Genomic DNA, 18,472 nt, shown 5'->3' on the forward strand with positions numbered 1-18,472 from the left:
GTACGGGGTGTCCAGATAGGTTAATGGGTTGTTCGGACAGGGCCTTGCGAAGCAAAAATAGAGTTTTTAGAAAGCCTGTCCGGACAACCTAGCACCGTTTTCGGACATGGCCTGCAGTGAGAAAACAACATTTTAGAAATGCTGTCCAGCCTTGATCAATAGCTCCGAACGATGGGCGTTTGTGGTCCGATTGAGCTGAAATTTTGCAGGGACGTTCATGACATATGAATCTACATTATGTACGGTGGAGATTGGATTCTGAACATTCTATATAAGTGTTTGAGCCTGTAAACAGTAGCCTCTACATTTTGGAACTGAATTAAGCCAACATAAGAACTAACAGTAAGTCTCAAGCTTATCATAGACAAGAAGAGGCAAAGGGTGATCTTTGCTAAAGCAGACAAAGAATTTGTTGATTTCATATTAAGCATTTTCACTTTGCCTTTCGGGGTTGTCACAAGGCTTCTGAAAGAGGGAGGCAGCATGGCAGGTAGCTTGCCAAGCCTCTACCAGAGCATTGAGAATCTGAGTGTTACTTACATCCAACCAAACAAAGACAAATGCTTTGTTCTAGATAGGAGTGGGCAGATTAACCGGTTATCGATTACCGAATTTAATCGAACCGATAGTAACCATAACCGATAGTTATCGGTTAAAAATTTTATACCGATAAGCTTATCGGTCGATAATAGGTCGATTAATAATTTGTTATTGAAAAACCGATATGACCGATAAGCTATTTTAATTTTTAATGTCGTTTTGGTTGAAACCAAAACAACGTCGTTTTGGTTGAAATCAAAACAACGTCGTTTTGGTTGAACTATACTGTCTATAGAGAAGTAAGTTATTACTTCTTAGGTTTTCAACTTTTCACTTTTCGTGCTTTTCCAGTTTTCCCCAATTTCCCAAAGGACCCAAACCCGCACGCAGCACTGCAGTAGCCAGCAGGTCTCCCTCCATCAATCTCGCAGCAGAAGCGCCGCAAGAAGGTCTCGCATCGCAGTAGAAGCGTCATAAGCCCGCAGCAGCGCCGCTCCCTCCTTCGATCCCCAGCAGCATCGCTCCCTTCGTCGATCCCGCAGCAACACTGCATCTCCGTCCTCTACCTCGAGTCCCTCTACAGTACCTACACCGTCGATCTTCTCTCGCAGAGTCGCATCGTAGGCCAGTAATTTTCTGGGTTAATTGTTTTTTTCTTGTTTCATGAATGAAGTGGCTGGTTGAATTCTTGTTTCTCATGATGATTCGTTTCCCATTTCTAAGGATTTACATCAACACCTTCATGTGCATTTCAAGATCTTGTTTTTCAGAGTTTCAATCGAGTGAAAATGAATTTTGTAAATTGAAAGATCTGATATTATTGTTGTTTGTTGGTAGCTTTTCCCATGTTGGGAGAAATTACGTTATATATGGCCTTGGTCTGTTTTCAATTTCACCTTATTCTAGTAATTATATATAGCTAGTTAGAGTTTCACTTTTCACTTGTTGTTGCAGTACTCTTTGGAGCTTATACTCTTATATGCTTCTAATACATCATTGATACTAATAATATTAGAGATGCATTATGCTTCCAGTTGTTCTATTCGAAAACACCAATTCACAAAATGGGTCTGAATCTGATTCCCATCTAGTTTTTTGAACTTTTCATATACTGTGTTTTTTAATAAGTAATTTTTCACATTGTATGAGTTTTAAAAATATTGAATGCAAACTATTTTTATTTTTATTGTAGTTTAGATGGATGCATACACACCTACATTAGCTACTTCTTCTTGTCCCATAGATGATAAAGAATTAGAAACATATGATGATGAATCTGATGAGTTTGAAACAGATAATTTAAAAAGCATTGACAAAGGTGCCTTGAGATTTGATTTACAATGGTTGTGCCTTTATTGTATTGCTAGTTTACATTCCCATTCATGAAAAAAAGGCTTCCCCAAATTAAAGAATTACCGTCTTGTTTGGATAAAATTAACCGTCCCTTGCAGCAAAATGTGTCGCAAACTACAATTGGCGTCTTCAATTGCTTGAAGTAGTTATTAGGGAAAAATATAATTTAGCTTCCAAAATTACCTGCAATTTTCGTTTTAATCCCATAATGTTTATAAAGTGATAAAGTAGCCCCTCAAATTACTAAATAGTTACAATTTGGCCAGTCTGTTAGTCATTATCGTAAAATAGGATGAAAAATTAAAATTACGTCGTCTTGGCAAGGTTAAGTTACTAAATTGCCCTTTTGGGAAACAAAATTAATTTAAAAAATGCCCCCAAAATGACGTCGTTTTGAGAGAAAAAAAAAAAAAAAACGGGTGGTTTCCGGCTACCCCATAGGCCCTGGGGGTGGCCGGGCAGCCACCCCTAGGCCTGTTGGGGTGGCTGGAAACCACCGACTTTTTTTTTTTTTTCCGCAAAACAACGTCGTTTTGGGGGACATTTTTTAAATTAATTTTTTTTTTCTTTTCAAAATGGCATTTTAGTAACTTAACCTTGCCAAAACGACATATTTTTTATTTTTCCATCCTATTTGACGGTAATGACTAACGGAGTGGTCAAATTACAATTGTTTGGTAGTTTGAGGGGCTACTTTATTACTTTTTGAACATTAAGGGACTAAAATGAAAATAACTGGTAATTTTGAGAGCTAAATTATATTTTTCCCTAGTTATTACTACTCATAAATCTCACTAATTTGTGCCCAAACAAAGTTGAAAGGATTTTCCATTGAGGAAATCAACAGTCCCATTGCAGAAAATGGACTGTTGATTTGCTGTTCCAAGTCCCGAAGGTTCATGGAATGGTGACTGCAAACCAAGAGTGAATTCCATTCCGTACAGCCAAAATACTATAAAAAGGGTAACAGCCAAGATAATTGAGGGCACTTACTGGACGGAATCCTCTTTAATTAGCATTCACATACCTAAAATGGCAGCAAAAGAGGTAAGCCTGAAGCTTTTCATAGAGAAGGGAAGCCAACAACGGGTGCTCTATGCTGAAGCAGAAAAGGAATTTGTTGATTTCCTCTTTGGCATTTTCACTCTGCCAGTAGGAGTTGTCTTTCGGCTTCTGAAAGAGGGTAACGTCACGGTAGGCAGTTTGCAAAGCCTATACCAGAGCATTGAAAATATGAGTGTTACTCACATCCAACCATACAAAGACAAAAGCTTCCTGTTAGAACCCAAAGTATTCATGCCCGGTGCTAAACCCCCCACTCTCCTATTGCCAAACGTTGCCTCAACATTCCGTCGATTAATATTGTATAAGTGTTCGAGTTTGAGTCCGAGCGCATACAGTAGTTGTTTGAGTTATGTGGCTGATAACAATAACACAATTTGTGGTTCGTGCGGAACTAGACGGAACTTGTTAGCAACAATCATAGACTCCCCAAGCGCTTTCTCCACTAGTGAGGAAGGTTACGTGAGAGGGACGGTTACATACATGGTGACGGATGATCTGGATGTAAAGGTCTTGTCCACCACCTCTCTTGTCACTCTGCTTTCCCAGTTTAATGTCAATGATATAAGGGAAATTGAGGAGAGAGTGGTCGTTGTTGGCATGGATGAGGTATATTATTTTTGCTGTCTGTTTTGTTTATTATTTTTGGTAAACTTTGAACAACAAAGTCGTTAAATTTAAGGGTATCATTACATATTATAACACTATTGTTTTCTTTATTTATCTGGTTTGATTGTAGGGTGTGAAATTGCTCCATGCTTCTTTGCAATCAAAGACTATTTTGACTGACATCTTCCTTCTGGCGAAGATCATTCGAACTGAGGTTGCAGTTAAGAATGAGGAGACATGTTAAAATATGATTCACTTTCTGTATCGGAATATGAGTAAATCAAGGGTTTGATTGTTGTGAAGGAATCATGAAATAATAGCAAGTTAATTAGCAACTATGGCAATGTCGAAAATCAGTGTGCTTAATTACTAGGTGTAACTGCTCTGTCGTTGGATTTGTTCATCTAGGATAATATACAAGTGATTGTTAATTTATGTTTGTTCATTTAGTTGCAGTCATGTAGTAAACTTCTGTTATTTTATAAACTGATATTGCTGATGGAAATAATTCGTAGTATAGTTGACTTTTCAAGGGATCAGTTGTTAATTTATAGTGGCATTTGAATGGGTTCAGATAACCTCAACCTTATTTAGAGTTTTAGATTTACGATTTAAAAATAACCATTTTATAATGGATGATTTGCAAAAAACATGATTTTTAAAAACGCTGTTTTGTTTGGCAAAACAGCAGTTTGACATTTAAACCTCAGTTTAACTTTTAAAATTGTGAATTGTCAAAAAAATACTTCATTTTAAATGCGATTTGAAAATGCAGTTTTTCTGCTTTTTCTAATTGCAATTTTTTTTTTTTTTTTAAAAAAACACAATCCTAAATAATTTATTTTCTTTGATTTAGTTCAAAATTGCACTTTTTGACTATGAAATTGCAACCCCAAATGCACCGCCGTACTTTTTAGATGAATATATGTGATCCGTAATTTGCCTTTGTTCATCCGCTTCCTTTCACCTCATAGACGTGCATTCAAAAGGATTTAATTTTCATTGAGAAAATCAACAGTCCCTTGCAGCAAAATATTTATTCGACTGTTCCAAATTTCCAATTCACAAACTCCAATCATTTTCCATTGAGAAAATCTAAGAGTTTTTTTGCATCCAACTGTTTATTTGACTTTTCCAATTCACGAACTCCAATTGGGTTTTTAATTGCTTCAAGTACTAATAAATCCATCGAGAAAATCAACAGTTCCATATTGCAGAAGAATCTTTATTCGACTGTTCCAAGTCCCAATGGTTCTTGAATTGTGACAGCCAATGCGAAGGGTAAAACAGAATGCACTTCAATTCCAAGAGTGAATTCCATACAGCCATAATACTATAAAAAGGGTAAAAGGCAAGCCATCGAACATGGCTGCAACAAACGTAAGGCTGAAGCTTTTCATAGACAAAAAGAAGCAACGGGTACTTTTCGCCGAAGCAGACAACAAATTTGTTGATTTCCTACTTAGCATTTCACTCTGCCCGTTGGAGTTGTCACCAGACTTCTCAAAGATGGAGGAGGCGTGGTAGGCTGCTTGCCAAGCCTCTACCAGAGCATTAAAAATCTTAGTGTTACATACATCAGGTCAGACAAAAACAAACTTTTTCTGCTGGAACCCAAACTAATCATGCCTGGTGCTGAGCTCCCTCTCCTATTGCCAAACGTTGGCTCAACATTTTCTCAACTTTATAGGTGTCCGACTCCGAACACAGGCAGCAATTGTTTGAGTGTCGTGGCTGTTGATGTTGGCACGATTTGTCCTTCATGCAAATCAAAGATGGACCGGAACGTAAAATGCGTGGACCCAACAAGCGCAACCAGGGCTGCTTCCTCCGCTAGTGAGGAAGGTTACGTGATAGGGACGGTTGCATACATGGTGATGGATGATCTGGAGTTGAAGCCATCTTCCTCCAGCTTTCTTGTCACTCTGCTTACCAAGTTCAATGTCAAGGAATAAGGATGTTGGGGATATTGAAGAGAAAGTGGTCGATCTGGGCATGGATGAGGTTTGATTTGGCAATTAACACTTGTTTTCTGTGCATTACAACTTCCAAATGCTTCTTTTACCAAATGATTACATATTTTAACTACCTTCTTTTATGTGGTTTGATGGTGGGGTGTGAATTTACTTGAGGCTTCTTTGCGATCCAAGACTGTTTTGACTGATGTCTTTCTTCTAGCAGAAATCATTAAAACTGAGGAGTCGATTGAGAACATGCAGACAAAGATCATTAAAACAGATGAGTCAATTAAGAACGATGGATATATGTGGAATTTGAAATAATGATGTAAATTCCGTATCAAAATTGTGTAAATCCAAGGGAATGATTGCGTACCTACGTAGAATACAAGTGATTGCAAATTTTTGGTGTTCATTTAGTTGCAGTCATGTCAACTTCGGTTAATTATAAACTGATATTACTGATGAAGATCAACCTGACCCTTATTAAAATGGAACCATTACTCTTAAATTAGAGTTGTTAATTCAAATGAATATGTTATAACAATTTCTGTATATTCAATGTACTCCATGGATAGAAAAATACAGTAGATTAAAAATACACTTATTTGAGTAGATGAGTCCCATAAGAGTTTTCTATTTTCCTAAATTGCTTAAAGTAGTTGTTGTTACTACTCATGAATGATAAATCTCCCATTAATTTGTGGGCAAATTAAACTGGGGATTTTCCATTGAGAAAATCAACAAATCCCATTGTAGCAAAATGTGTATTTGACTGGGATCAGGATCCCGGCAATACTGCCAAAATTGTCCATCAATTTTTTCTCAAATCTTGGCCATTTAATATCATCCAACAGCCACCAATCTGCCACGTGTCCCACTAAAGATAAATAATAAAATATTATTTATTTTTAAAAAAATATAAAAGAAAATATTAAAATTAAAAATTAAAAAAACTGGGGTTGGCTTCGGGCACCCCCTAGGGCCATGGGGGTGCCCGAAGCCACCCCTAGGGGCTTGTTGGGGGTGGCCGAAGGCAACCCCATTGCCCTAAGGGCTGGTTCGGCCACCCCAGGGGCCAATAAGGACGAGGGATATGTGGAAATTTGATTATTTTCAGTATTAGAAAGAGAAAATCAAGGGATTGATTGTTTTGAATGAATAATGAGATTATAGCAATCAAGGCAATGTCAAAAATCAGTTTGTTTAATTACTAGTTGCAAGAGCTGTTTCGATTGTAACTTTTTGGTGTTCACTTACTTGCTGTACGTCATGTAAGCTTCTACTAATTATAATCTGGTATTGGTGTTGAAGATAATTCCTAGGATGGATTTCCTGTCAAGTGTGGTTAACATGGCAAAATTTGATTGGGCTCAGATCAACCTGACCATTATTGAATGGTTAGTAGCGCTTAATATCAGTCATGTTAGAATTGTTAATACAAATGTTTTTTTTTTTTTTGAATGAGGAAAAAGAATTACAAGGGAGGGTCCTTGCCATTCTTGATCTAAATGGAAAAGAGAATAGGGGACCCCATGCCCTGTGGGAATGCTTCCAAATAGGGGACCCCGAATGACCATTTAACTAAAGCATGTGCTGTATAATTAGCATATCGAGAAATTTTCAAAGCATTTCCAACTTTGAAAAGAGGATAAAGTTAAACTAATATCTGAAATACAATTAGCAAAGGACCAAAAATAAAAAAGAGGCGGATTGTTCACAACCAAAATCACTAGAAGAGGATCTCCTTCCAAAGATAGGCATTCAAAGCTCAAAGAGGTAGCTAACTGAACAGCCAAGATGGCTATGTTATATCAGTTTATGCATATTTAATGTACTGTATGGAAGAAAAATGCAGTAAAATAATTTTTTTAAAGTGATTCTAATCTTTTAATCAATATGAGCATCAAATTGTTGGAGATTCTAATATTTTCTCACATTTTAGCTTGGCATGACGGAAATAAGTGATTCCTAGTTACCACAAAAGTAATTCGAAATTAAGAACCAATGTGTATAAAATTCTATGGTGCGAAATTAGATAGGAATGATAGGACAAATTACTAACAGAATTGTACCATGGACGAAGCCCTCTGCTTGGGAGAAGAATAATTCTTTCCTCTTTTTATTAAAGAAGACCCTGTAGGGTATTCTTTAATAAAAAGAGGAAGAGTGACTTGTAGGGTCTTCTTTAATAAAAAGAGGAAGGAATTATTCTTGTCCCAAAGTGACTTGACCCCAAAGATTGTGGAGGGCACTCAATCCCTTATTCGAATACGGACTTGGTGGTTGTCTTTGGCTATTTAAGGAGTAATAACAAGATGAAGAGGTATCGAGGTTCATACCAACAAAATCAGGTTCAGACCATTTGAAACGAACGAAGAAGAAAGACAGGTTTCGGAAGCGAGTGGACCTTCCCCACATCAAAAAGGTATACGAGTTACAACTTATAAATGCTTTGAGCTGAAACTCAAACCGGATTATATTAAATTATAATTTTGTATAACATAATTTACATTTTATGAACATCAAGACATATCTAGAATATGCTAAGTACAAAAGATACCCACTAAAGAAAAACGCTTCTTCTTATTTATTTATTTATTTTTTATTTTTTCTTGTCTTTTCACTGTCATCATTTAATTGGGTTTACAATAAATTAATTTATTATGCAACCCATCGATCATTTGTAGAATAAAAAAAATGGGTTGCGGCACTGTTTACAAATTCATGGAGGAAGAATAATGCAAAATGCATCCGGAGTGATGATTAAAATGGGTTTTTTTAGTGATAGGACCTACACAATTTATAGGAATTTTTTTTTTTTTTTTTAAAAAAATTTTGTTTTTATTTTTCTTTTTAACTAAGACCTTAATTTTGTTTTGTTTATCTGAAAATTGTAATGGAAAGCGTAGCTAGCATAAGAAGGCACTTGCAAGAGCGAATTCTCTGTAGGCCAAAAGCCTATTGGGGGTTCTTGCCACATTGATCATTAACCATTTGAAGATTTATAATCATCGACGCCAGCACCTAACATGGCAGCAACAAACGTAAGCCTCAAGCTTTTCATAGACAGAAACGAGCAAACGGTGGTTTTTGCTGAAGCAGACAAAGTATTTGTTGATTTTCTGTTAAGTATTTTCACTCTTCCTGTCGGAGCTGTAGCTAGGTTTCTGAAAGAGGGAGGCAGCGTGGTAGGCAGCTTGCCAAGCCTCTACCAGAGCATTAAAAATATGAGTGTTAATTACATCCAACCAGGCAAAAACAAACTTTTTCTGCTAGAACCCAAAGTAATCATGCCCGGTGCTGAAGTCCCTCTCCTTTTGCCAAACGTTGGGTCGACAATATTTCGTCAATTGTATAGGTGTCAGACCATTTCCAGTACTTGTTGGTTTTACGTTGCTGTTGACAATAGCACAATTTGTCCTTCGTGCAAACTTAAGATGGACCGGAATGTAAGATTTGTAGACCCACCAAGCGAAATTAGGGCATCCTCCACTAGTGAGGAAGGTTACGTGAAAGAGACAGTTACATACGTGGTGATGGATGATCTTGAGGTGAAGCCCTTGTCCTCCACTACCCTTATCTCTCTGCTTACCAAGGGGGCTATTGAGGAGAAAGTCGTCGATCTAGGCATGGATGAGGTATGACAGTCAATAATCATCCCTTGTTTTCTGTTCAGTACAACTTTTAAAAATGCCTCTTTTACTGCATGTTTGGTAAACATTGAACAAGGCTATATATGCTACTAGTATGATTACATATTATAACTATATATTTTACTTATTTTTTTCTGGTTTGATGCTAGGCTTTGAAATTGGTCAAGGCTTCTTTACATTCAAAGACTGTTTTGACTGACGTTTTCAATCCGAACAAGATCATTGAAGCTAGTAGCGAAGCTGAAGCCACACGTCAGCCAAGGGTGGCCAGTTACGCAGGTGAATCACATGATCCGTACCAGTGTCGGCCGGTGGCATGTTGATATGATAAATCACATACAACATATATGATAAATCACATATAACATATTGTGATAAAGACAATGACAAAGTCTTACCTTTGATCAAACAGAAACTCTTGTAAGAATAATTGTTGAAGAGAACTACCTCTTAAAGATAATTGTATAGAATTAGGTTTTTAGTGTTATTGATCTTGTAAATAAAACATTACCTTTGTCATTATAAATAAAACATACTGCCATATTGTGGGGCAGGCAGAATTATACATGTTGGATATTTTTGTCAAATATGTGATTGACAAATTCTAGTGATTAAAACCTTGTAATTGTATCCTACATGTACTTTTGGCTTCACTGGAGCACATTGTAACACTTCCAGGATGGACTGTTTGCAAGGCCATTCACAACCGTTTGAACGAGAAGACTTTTAGTATTAGTTCCAGAGAGCTTTGATCACATGCAGGCCGTTCGAACGGAGGTGGCTGAATAACTTTTCCAAAGTGTTTTATACTTATACTTGGGTGAATGCCTTCCTCACATCCATTTTCCTCATTAAAATGTTAGCTTCCCCTGTTATTCACAATGAATCACCTTTCTCCAAGTTGTTCAACAAAGCACTTGATTACACCATCTTGAAAACAATTGGCTGCCTATGCTATCATCTCCTTAGACCTTATGCCAACCAAAAATTATCCTTTAGAAGCAAACCCTGCATTCTATTGGGTTATGGTGCTAATCAGTGAGGGTGTAGATGCTTTGATCCTCAAACTAACAAAGTTGATCTCTCTAGAAAGGTTGTCTTCGATGGAAACCAATTTCATGCCAAAGGTATGTCCCTCTCACAAGGCTCCCGCAAGGTCACTCCCAACTAAGGTACATCCTTAGTGATTCTACCAAATCCTTTACCTGCTGAATTTTCTCATCTTAATTATTTTAATGCTCCATCGTTTACTGCTACTTCTCCATCCTCTGAATTGCCATCCTCAGATCACCCTAAATATGTTCACCTTAGAGCTCAACCTTAGATAATTCAAACAATCCTACGGCACTACAAAAAAAAGGGGGTTTTCTGACGTGTGCTACAGTGTAAATTTTTTGCCACCTCAGCAATTTTCTGTCGTGTGGGATATAAAACGTCAGGAAAATTTTTCCTGACGTGTGAATAGTAACACGTCAGAAAATTCTGACGTGTTACTATTCACACGTCAGGAAAAATTTCACGTGGCAAACACCACAACGTCGGGAGGTTCATTAATTTTCTTAAAAATAAAAATTGAAAAAATTGCTGACGTGTGAGGACTTACCACGTCAGAAAATTGCTGACGTGGTGCTATGCCACGTCAGCAATTTTCTGACGTGGCGTTAAGCCACGTCAGAATTTTCTGACGTGGCATATTACCACGTCAGAAAAATTCTGACGTGGCGATATACCACGTCAGAATTTTCTGACGTGGCATATCGCCACGTCAGAAAATTGCTGACGTGGCGATATGCCACGTCAGCATACTGATATTTCTAAAATCAGATAATTATAATTGGTTTTATTCTAAAATCATAATATCTAAAATCATTATATATATCAGATATTTATATTAAAATTATATAAAATTATCAGATATTAAAATTATTTACTTATAATTTATATAAAATTATATTAAAATTATCAGATATATATATATATATATATATATATATATAGCTATAATTATACCTATATATGATATTATAGGTATAGTAGGTATAATTATAAATATATATATATATATATATATATATATATATATATATAAGGCATTCCTGGCGTCAGGAAGGGACGCGCGGCGCGCGGTTCGGAGCGCACGCATCCCATCCTGAAGGCCAGCGCGCCATGCCTCTTAATTAAGAGGCTGGCGCGCGATTTTTGAGTTCTAATTTTTTTTTTTTTTTTTTTTTTTTCTTTCCCCCCAGTTTAAAATAGGCGGGATTTTAAACTTTTTTTCCCTCTTTTTATTTCCACCCTCAACTTTTTCCCTCTTCATTTATTTTCCCCCCACATGTGCATTCTCTCTCCTGCATGTCTGAATCTCCCTGCTTCTGTGCAGTGTGCACCGACTGCACAGCACCTCTAAAGGAAGAAGAAAAACAGAAGGTGAGAAGGGAAAAAATTGAGAAGCATGCAGCAGATCGAAGCAGAAGAAGAAGAAAAAGAAAAGGAGAAGAGAAGAAGAAAAAGAAAAGGAGAAGAGAAGAAGAAGAAGAAGAAGAAAAAAAAAAATGGAGAAGAGAAGAAGAAGAAGAGATCGAAGATCGGTAAGAAGATTTTTTGGGTTTGTTAGATTGATTTTTTGATGGTTGGTTTTAATTTTTTGAAGATTTTTTCGGTTTGAGTTTTTGAAAATATTTTCAAAAACTCAAACCTGCAGAACTGCACCATGGAGATCGAAAAGATGAGGGAGATAGTGAGAAAATTGAGAAAAGGGAGAGCTCATGGAGAAAAGAAGAGAGCTAGAGAGAGAGAGAGAAAAGAAGAGAAAAGAAGAGAGGGAGTGGCCATGGCAGATCTGCACTACCGTGCAGAGAAATTCCCAAAAAAAATATAATAATAATTTAATTGAAAATTAATTTTAATTAAAAAAAAAAAGAAATTCCAGAAAAAATTAAAAAAACGAAAAATTAATTTTTTATTTAATTTATCAATTTTCTGACGTGTGGGACAGTGGAACGTCAGAAAATTCTGACGTTTTACCCACTGGCACGTCAGGAAAAAATTTTTCCTGACACCTATGTTTCTGACACTCGACGCACGTCAGGAGCGCCACGTCAGAAAAAATTTCTGACGTGTCAGACACCCCAACACGTCAGAAAATTCACGTCAGAAAAAAATTGTTTTTTTGTAGTGCGGATGACCCATCACCTTCCTGTTCACAACCACCAACTTCTCCTCGTAACAATGCCCTCTCTTTGGACCTTACTTCACCACAACCGCCCATTCACCTGCTGCCCCTATCAATCGAATCATCACCAGATCACAGACATGCCATCTAAAGCCCAAGGAATTCCCTAGATTCAAACTCTTCCACACCAGTAAACACCTCATTTCAGCCCTTCAAGCTATTTCTCTACCTTCAGAACCCTCAACCTTTAAACAAGCTGCTTCCAAACGAGAATGGATCCAAGCCATGCTACTTGAATACAATGCTCTCATCTCCAACTAGACTTGGACATTATGCCTTAGGGCTCCTCATCATAATGTAGTTAGGAACAAATGGGTGTTCAAAGTCAAACAAAAACTTGATGGCTGTGTGGAGATTTAAGGCTCGTCTTGTAGCTAAAGGCTTTGACCAACTGAGTGGTGTTGACTATTATGAAACTTTTAGCCTTGTTATCAAACAATATTCCACCATTCGGTTAATTCTACCTTGGTAGTGCAATTTAATTGGGCAATCAAGCAACTAGATGTTTTTAATGCCTTCTTTCATGGTGTCTTAGATGATGAAGTCTACACGGAGCAACCTCAAGATTTCATAGAATCCTCTTATCCTAATTAATCATGTGTGCAAGTTAAACAAATCCCTCTATGGACAGGCTCCAAGGGCTTAGTTCACTCATCTATCTCATGCACTATTGGACATAGGATTCAGTGGCTCTCAAGTGGACCACTCTCTATTTGTCTATCATCATGGCCAAGTTCACGTCTTTCTCTTGGTATATGTAGATGACATCATCCTTACTGGCAACCATGAAGACACCATGAATTGGCTCATCAGCAAATTGCAAGCTCACTTTGCTATCAAAGACCTTGGGACTCTTGGATACTTTCTGGGAATCCAAGCTATCCGAGATGCTGCTAGCCTACATCTTATACAATTCAAATATGTCTTGGATCTCCTTGATCGCACCTACATGATAGATTCAAAGCAATTCCTCCATGCAACTGTCATCCTAAAGATCGCAATGGATTGAGATCCCATCCAATAGAGGAGAAATTAGAGATTCTCTAATTATTAATTGTTGCCCTTCATTTTAAATTAAGTGGTCTATAAAATGCCAGCTACTTTTACATAACCGAAACATTAAATGCTGACTTTTGTTTTATCAAAGTTTAAATGATTTTGTAAGTCATTGAATTTAAAATAAAGGGTCACAATTAACAATTAGAGAATATCTAATTTCTCTTTAACCGGAAGAATTGGATCCAAATCACAACACCCTTTTCTTTTTCATCACTCTCTCTCTCTAGATCTCTGTGGGTTTTAGGGATGTGTGAAGGAGTGGGGGTGGTTGTGGAAAGAGTGGGTGGATGGTACGGCTACTTGAGAGGTGGAAAGTGTTGCAGAGAGAGAGAGAGAGAGAGAGAGAGAGAGATGGGGATCGAGAGGAAAAAGAAGAAGGTGAATCTATGTGGATCGTCGTCGTTTCTTAAGGATTTACCATCTTTGGGTCTTGGATTCTCTTGCAAGCTTTCTTCTTCTACGATTCTCAGACCGAGAAATACAAAGAAGTCTATTTGGGTGGGTAGATGAGTCCCATCAGAGTTTTCAGTATTTCCTTTATTCGGTAAATGAATTAATTTCGAAACAAATGCACACAAACTCCAATTGGCTTTTAAAATAAAATGATAAAGACGACTTTTTGACACAATTTTTGTTCAATTTTTATCATATGTGGTCATTTCTTAAGAAAACAAAATAAAAAATTAAAAATAAAATTTTGAAGCAATAACATCCCTTTTTTTTATTTGATATATATATATATATATATATATATATATATATATATATATATATAAAATGGTCTTTTTCTTCGTAATAATGACCATTTTTTTTTAAAAAAAAAACCTATTTTTATGAAGAAAAATACCAAATAAAAAAAGGACAACATAGAATGTTATTGTTTTAGAATTTTTTATTTATTTAAAAAAAAAAAAAAGAGAAAAGTTGGCCAAAATTATGTCAAAAAGTTTGTCTTATCACGCCTCTTTAAGATATTGCTTCAAGTACTTGTTGTTACTACTCATAAATGATAATCTCTCATTAATTTGTGGGGAAATTAAACTGAAAGGATTTTCCATTGAGAAAATCAACAGTCGCATTGCAGCAAAAAGTGTATTTGACTGCTCCAAGTTCCGAAGGTTCATGAATGGTGACTGCAAATGCGAAGGGTGGCAAAAGAATACACTTTCAATTGAGTGAGATCCATTCCATATAGTCCAAAGGCTATAAAAAGGGTAGCAACCAAGCCAATAGAGGACAATTTCTGGAAGATTTATAGTAACTGACATACCTAACATGGCAGCAACAAAAGTAAGCCTCAAGCTTATCATAGACGAGAAGAGGCAAAGGGTGATCTTTGCTGAAGCAAATAAAGAATTTGTTGATTTCATATTAAGCATTTTCACTGTTAAATATATTGGATAATATATTAGAAGCGGAAGAAAGAGAGAGAGCGGAAGCATATAGGATTACATCTCTTCTATTATGATTGTGTTAATAATGAATACAGATGCCTCTATTTATAGAGTGGCAAGTAACCTAATAGACTAAGGAAAGGTAAACCTAGTAGACTAATAATACTTAAAGAAGTAAATAACAAGTAAATAACTCTAACATAATATTCTTAACATCCCCCCTCAAACTCAATGTGTAAACTTGAGTTTGGGTAAAAGAAAAGGGAAAGAAAAATTGTAAGTCGTCGAAAAAGCTGCTTGTGCCAAAAGAGTTGCCGAAGTAATGCCATAAAAGTTGCTATGTTAAGAAAAATGAATTTACCGAAAAAGCTGCTTGTGCCGAAAGAGTTGCCGGAGTAACGCCATAAAAGTTGCTAGAGACCGGTGGATTATGCCTAAATTTAGCTATGCATTTAAGCTGGAGCTTGGTTCACTTGATGGTAATTTGACTTGAAAACCATATACTAATAATGAAGAAGCTCACCTGGTCGGCTGAGAAAAGCAGGGCCGGTTAAAAAGGGGCTTGTTTGGCCCATAACCGTTGGACTGTCTCGCCTAATTGGCTGAGCTAAAGTCTGTCCCAAAAATTCTAACTAGTAGACCATCTCGCCTGGTCGGCTGAGCTAAATAGGGAGAAAAATGGCCGATTGAAGAGGCTAATCATACCTCAAACCCTTGGACCGTTGAAAGGTCTGATCCAAAAAAAATTTCACTAGTAATGGATCAATAGCCTAGGAGAGGCTGCAGTGACCGGTGATGACAGCATTTGACAAGGCATAAGTGAGCCGGTTGAAAAAGGGCTTATTTGGCCCGAAAACCCATGGACCTGAGGAAAGATTGGTCTGACCTGAGAGTGCCTACCGCAAGAAGAATGAACCGGATTGAACTACGCTAAAGAAAAGGCTATGGAACCGAATTGAACAAGCATGAACAAACTTGAACCGCATAAAACAAACGCCTAAATTTGGAGAAGAATTTTGTTTTCTGCCATTTAGAGATGCCAAAAGCAAAAATAGACCACAAATTTGAAATCATGACAAAAAATTGAATAAAAAACACTTGGTCAACTTTTTTAGTGGTCAAAGTCAAAGTAAATGGTCAACAAGGGAAAAGTCAACCATGTCAAGGTGCTAATGTGGCTGATGTGTTGACATTGTAGTGGCTGATGACATGGCGGTAGGGCTGACGTGTCACTAGGGCATACAGTGAAGCATTGCCTAGCGCGTGGACGAATGAAAAAGGGAGGTCACCGGAGGGAGCGCCGGAAGAAAAGTGGCTCTAATACCATGTTAAATATATTAGATAATATATTAGAAGCGGAAGAAAGAGAGAAAGAAAGGAGAGAGCGGAAGCATATAGGACTACATCTCTTCTATTATGATTGTGTTAATAATGAATACAAATGCCTCTATTTATAGAGAGGCAAGTAATCCAATATACTAAGGAAAGGTAAACCTAGTAGATTAAGAAAAGATAAACCTTGTAAACTAATAATACTTAAAGAAGTAAATAACAAGTAAATAACCATAACATAATATTTTTAACATTCACTTTGCCTGTCGGGGTTGTCACGAGGCTTCTGAAAGAGGGAGGCGGCATGGCAGGCAGCTTGCCAAGCCTCAATGGCGGACGCAGGAAATTCATCTACTGGAAGTATATTTTTTTTAATGAATACAAAAAATAAAGTTGAACAAAAATATAACAAACCGAATAAGTGAATAATTCAACAAAATTTTTAATTATGTTCTAAAACATATAAATAGAACTTACAATTTGTTTTGTCACGACTAGCGCTAATTCAATTGTCCTCGACGAGTCTTCATACCTTGGAATCGCTACATGATCTCTTCATTACTGATGGTCTTGAATATGTCTTTCTCAATGTACGTAATCAAATAATCATTCACCCATTGATCTCCCATTCGGTTACGTAAACGATTTTTAACAATATTCATTGTTGAAAATGCTCTCTCAACAGTTGCTATCGCAACTGGCAGAATCAATGCCAATGTCACTAATGAATAAACCAAGGGATATACGACATCCTTTTTTGTCTCTACCTATTTCTTAGCAAGTTGTTCAATCCCTTTGAGTGTTGCAAATTCATCACTAGAACGCATGTCAAAGATATATGTTTTAAGTTGGTTGTCTAAAGTGATAAGTTGAACTGCTGAAAAATCATTCGGATATAATTGAGCAAGACTAAGCAATTTCTCTTTGTTAAAAGACGCAAACAAGTCATCTGGACTTAAACACGAAACACAGAGTAATAATTTAGAACTTGCCTCATTAAAGCGACTGTTAAGTTCTTGGAGTTGCATGTCTATAACAGTATAATAAAGCTCCACACGGTAATGATGTAAATTTTTCATGCCTTGAGCTTTTCGTCATGATCGAGGTTGGTAAAGCTCATCCATATTGGGGACAACAATCTTGTTTTTGGCACAAAACTTAGTAACTTTTTCAAATAAGGAATTACACCCATCTTCTCTTATAGCCTGTAAGCGCAGCTTTGAAATTTTAACTAACTTCATTGCATTCAGAATATCTTGATCTTTTCGCTGTAGTGCTTGAGATAACTCATTTGTAATCCCCAAAATATTTTTCATCAAATGTAAATTGAAAGCAAAATGAAACGTCTGGAGTGATTGATTTAGTATATTTGCTTCTGCTCTCTGTTCAAAATTTAAACCATCTTCAACAATGTCTTCAACTGTATCGATAACAGAAGAAAACATGGCAATAAGACTAACAATTGCACCATAATGAGAACTCCAATGCGTATCACCATGTCTCTTTAGGTTCATTTCTTGATTCAAGCCACGACCAGTTGACATTTCATTATTTTGTAGTGCTTTTATTACTTCAGCAGTTCATTTTTCACGAAGTATGTCACGACGTTTGCATGATGCTCCAACAACATTAAAAATACTATTGGCCAAACTAAAAAAAGTTGCAATTTGAATGTGATTTTTGGTAACAGCAACTAAAGTGAGTTGAAGCTTATGTGCAAAGCAATGAACATAATAGGCAGACGAATTGTCATTCAAAATAAGAGTTTTAAGTCCATTCAACTCACCTCGCATATTGCTAGCTCCATCATATCCTTATCCTCGCAATCTGCTAATACTTAAATTATGCCTACTAAGCACTGAATCAATTGTCTTCTTCAATTCTACAGCTGTGGTATTGTGAACATGTGTAATGCTTAAAAAACATTCAATCACATGGCCCCGCTTATCTACATAACGCAACACAATTGCCAATTGTTCTTTAACAGATATATCACGAGATTCATCAACTAGGATAATGATGAGATTCAACAAGCACCATTAAAGGATCCATTGCATGTTCCAGTTGGGCCTATTACTAGACAAGCACCATTAAAGGATCCATTGCATGTTCCAGTTGGGCCTATTACTAGAGCAAGATCAAAGAAGATCAAAGAAGCACTTAATGGGCTGATTCAAGAGATTTGGGCTGATTCTAAAATGGGGCATTCCAAGCTTGGCCCAAAGGGAGATGAAGGCGTAATAAATTTGATTCAAGCTATTCATGGAGCAGATTGCA

At 36.7% G+C, this 18,472-nt stretch overlaps 2 protein-coding genes and 2 pseudogenes across 2 annotated transcripts; 3 read left to right on the forward strand and 1 right to left on the reverse strand.

Moving 5' to 3' along the window:
- The first annotated feature begins 2,925 nt into the window (after positions 1 to 2,925).
- On the forward strand, positions 2,926 to 3,808 carry LOC132188071 (uncharacterized). Its single transcript, XM_088517697.1, has 2 exons — positions 2,926 to 3,564; positions 3,695 to 3,808. The coding sequence occupies exons 1-2, from the start codon at positions 2,926 to 2,928 to the stop codon at positions 3,806 to 3,808; spliced, it is 753 nt and encodes a 250-aa protein (XP_088373823.1).
- A 1,121-nt stretch (positions 3,809 to 4,929) lies between these two features.
- On the forward strand, positions 4,930 to 5,846 carry LOC148585085 (uncharacterized; annotated as a pseudogene).
- A 2,025-nt stretch (positions 5,847 to 7,871) lies between these two features.
- LOC148585086 (uncharacterized) lies at positions 7,872 to 13,419 on the forward strand. Its single transcript, XM_088517698.1, has 4 exons — positions 7,872 to 7,950; positions 8,435 to 9,163; positions 9,328 to 9,457; positions 13,091 to 13,419. The coding sequence occupies exons 2-4, from the start codon at positions 8,555 to 8,557 to the stop codon at positions 13,417 to 13,419; spliced, it is 1,068 nt and encodes a 355-aa protein (XP_088373824.1). The 5' UTR covers positions 7,872 to 7,950; positions 8,435 to 8,554.
- A 3,318-nt stretch (positions 13,420 to 16,737) lies between these two features.
- LOC148585087 (uncharacterized) lies at positions 16,738 to 17,709 on the reverse strand (annotated as a pseudogene).
- Positions 17,710 to 18,472: the final 763 nt, after the last annotated feature.

This window comes from Corylus avellana, chromosome 6 (assembly GCF_965113065.1).
Source record: "Corylus avellana chromosome 6, dhCorAvel1.hap1.2, whole genome shotgun sequence".
NCBI classification, from domain to species: domain Eukaryota; kingdom Viridiplantae; phylum Streptophyta; class Magnoliopsida; order Fagales; family Betulaceae; genus Corylus; species Corylus avellana.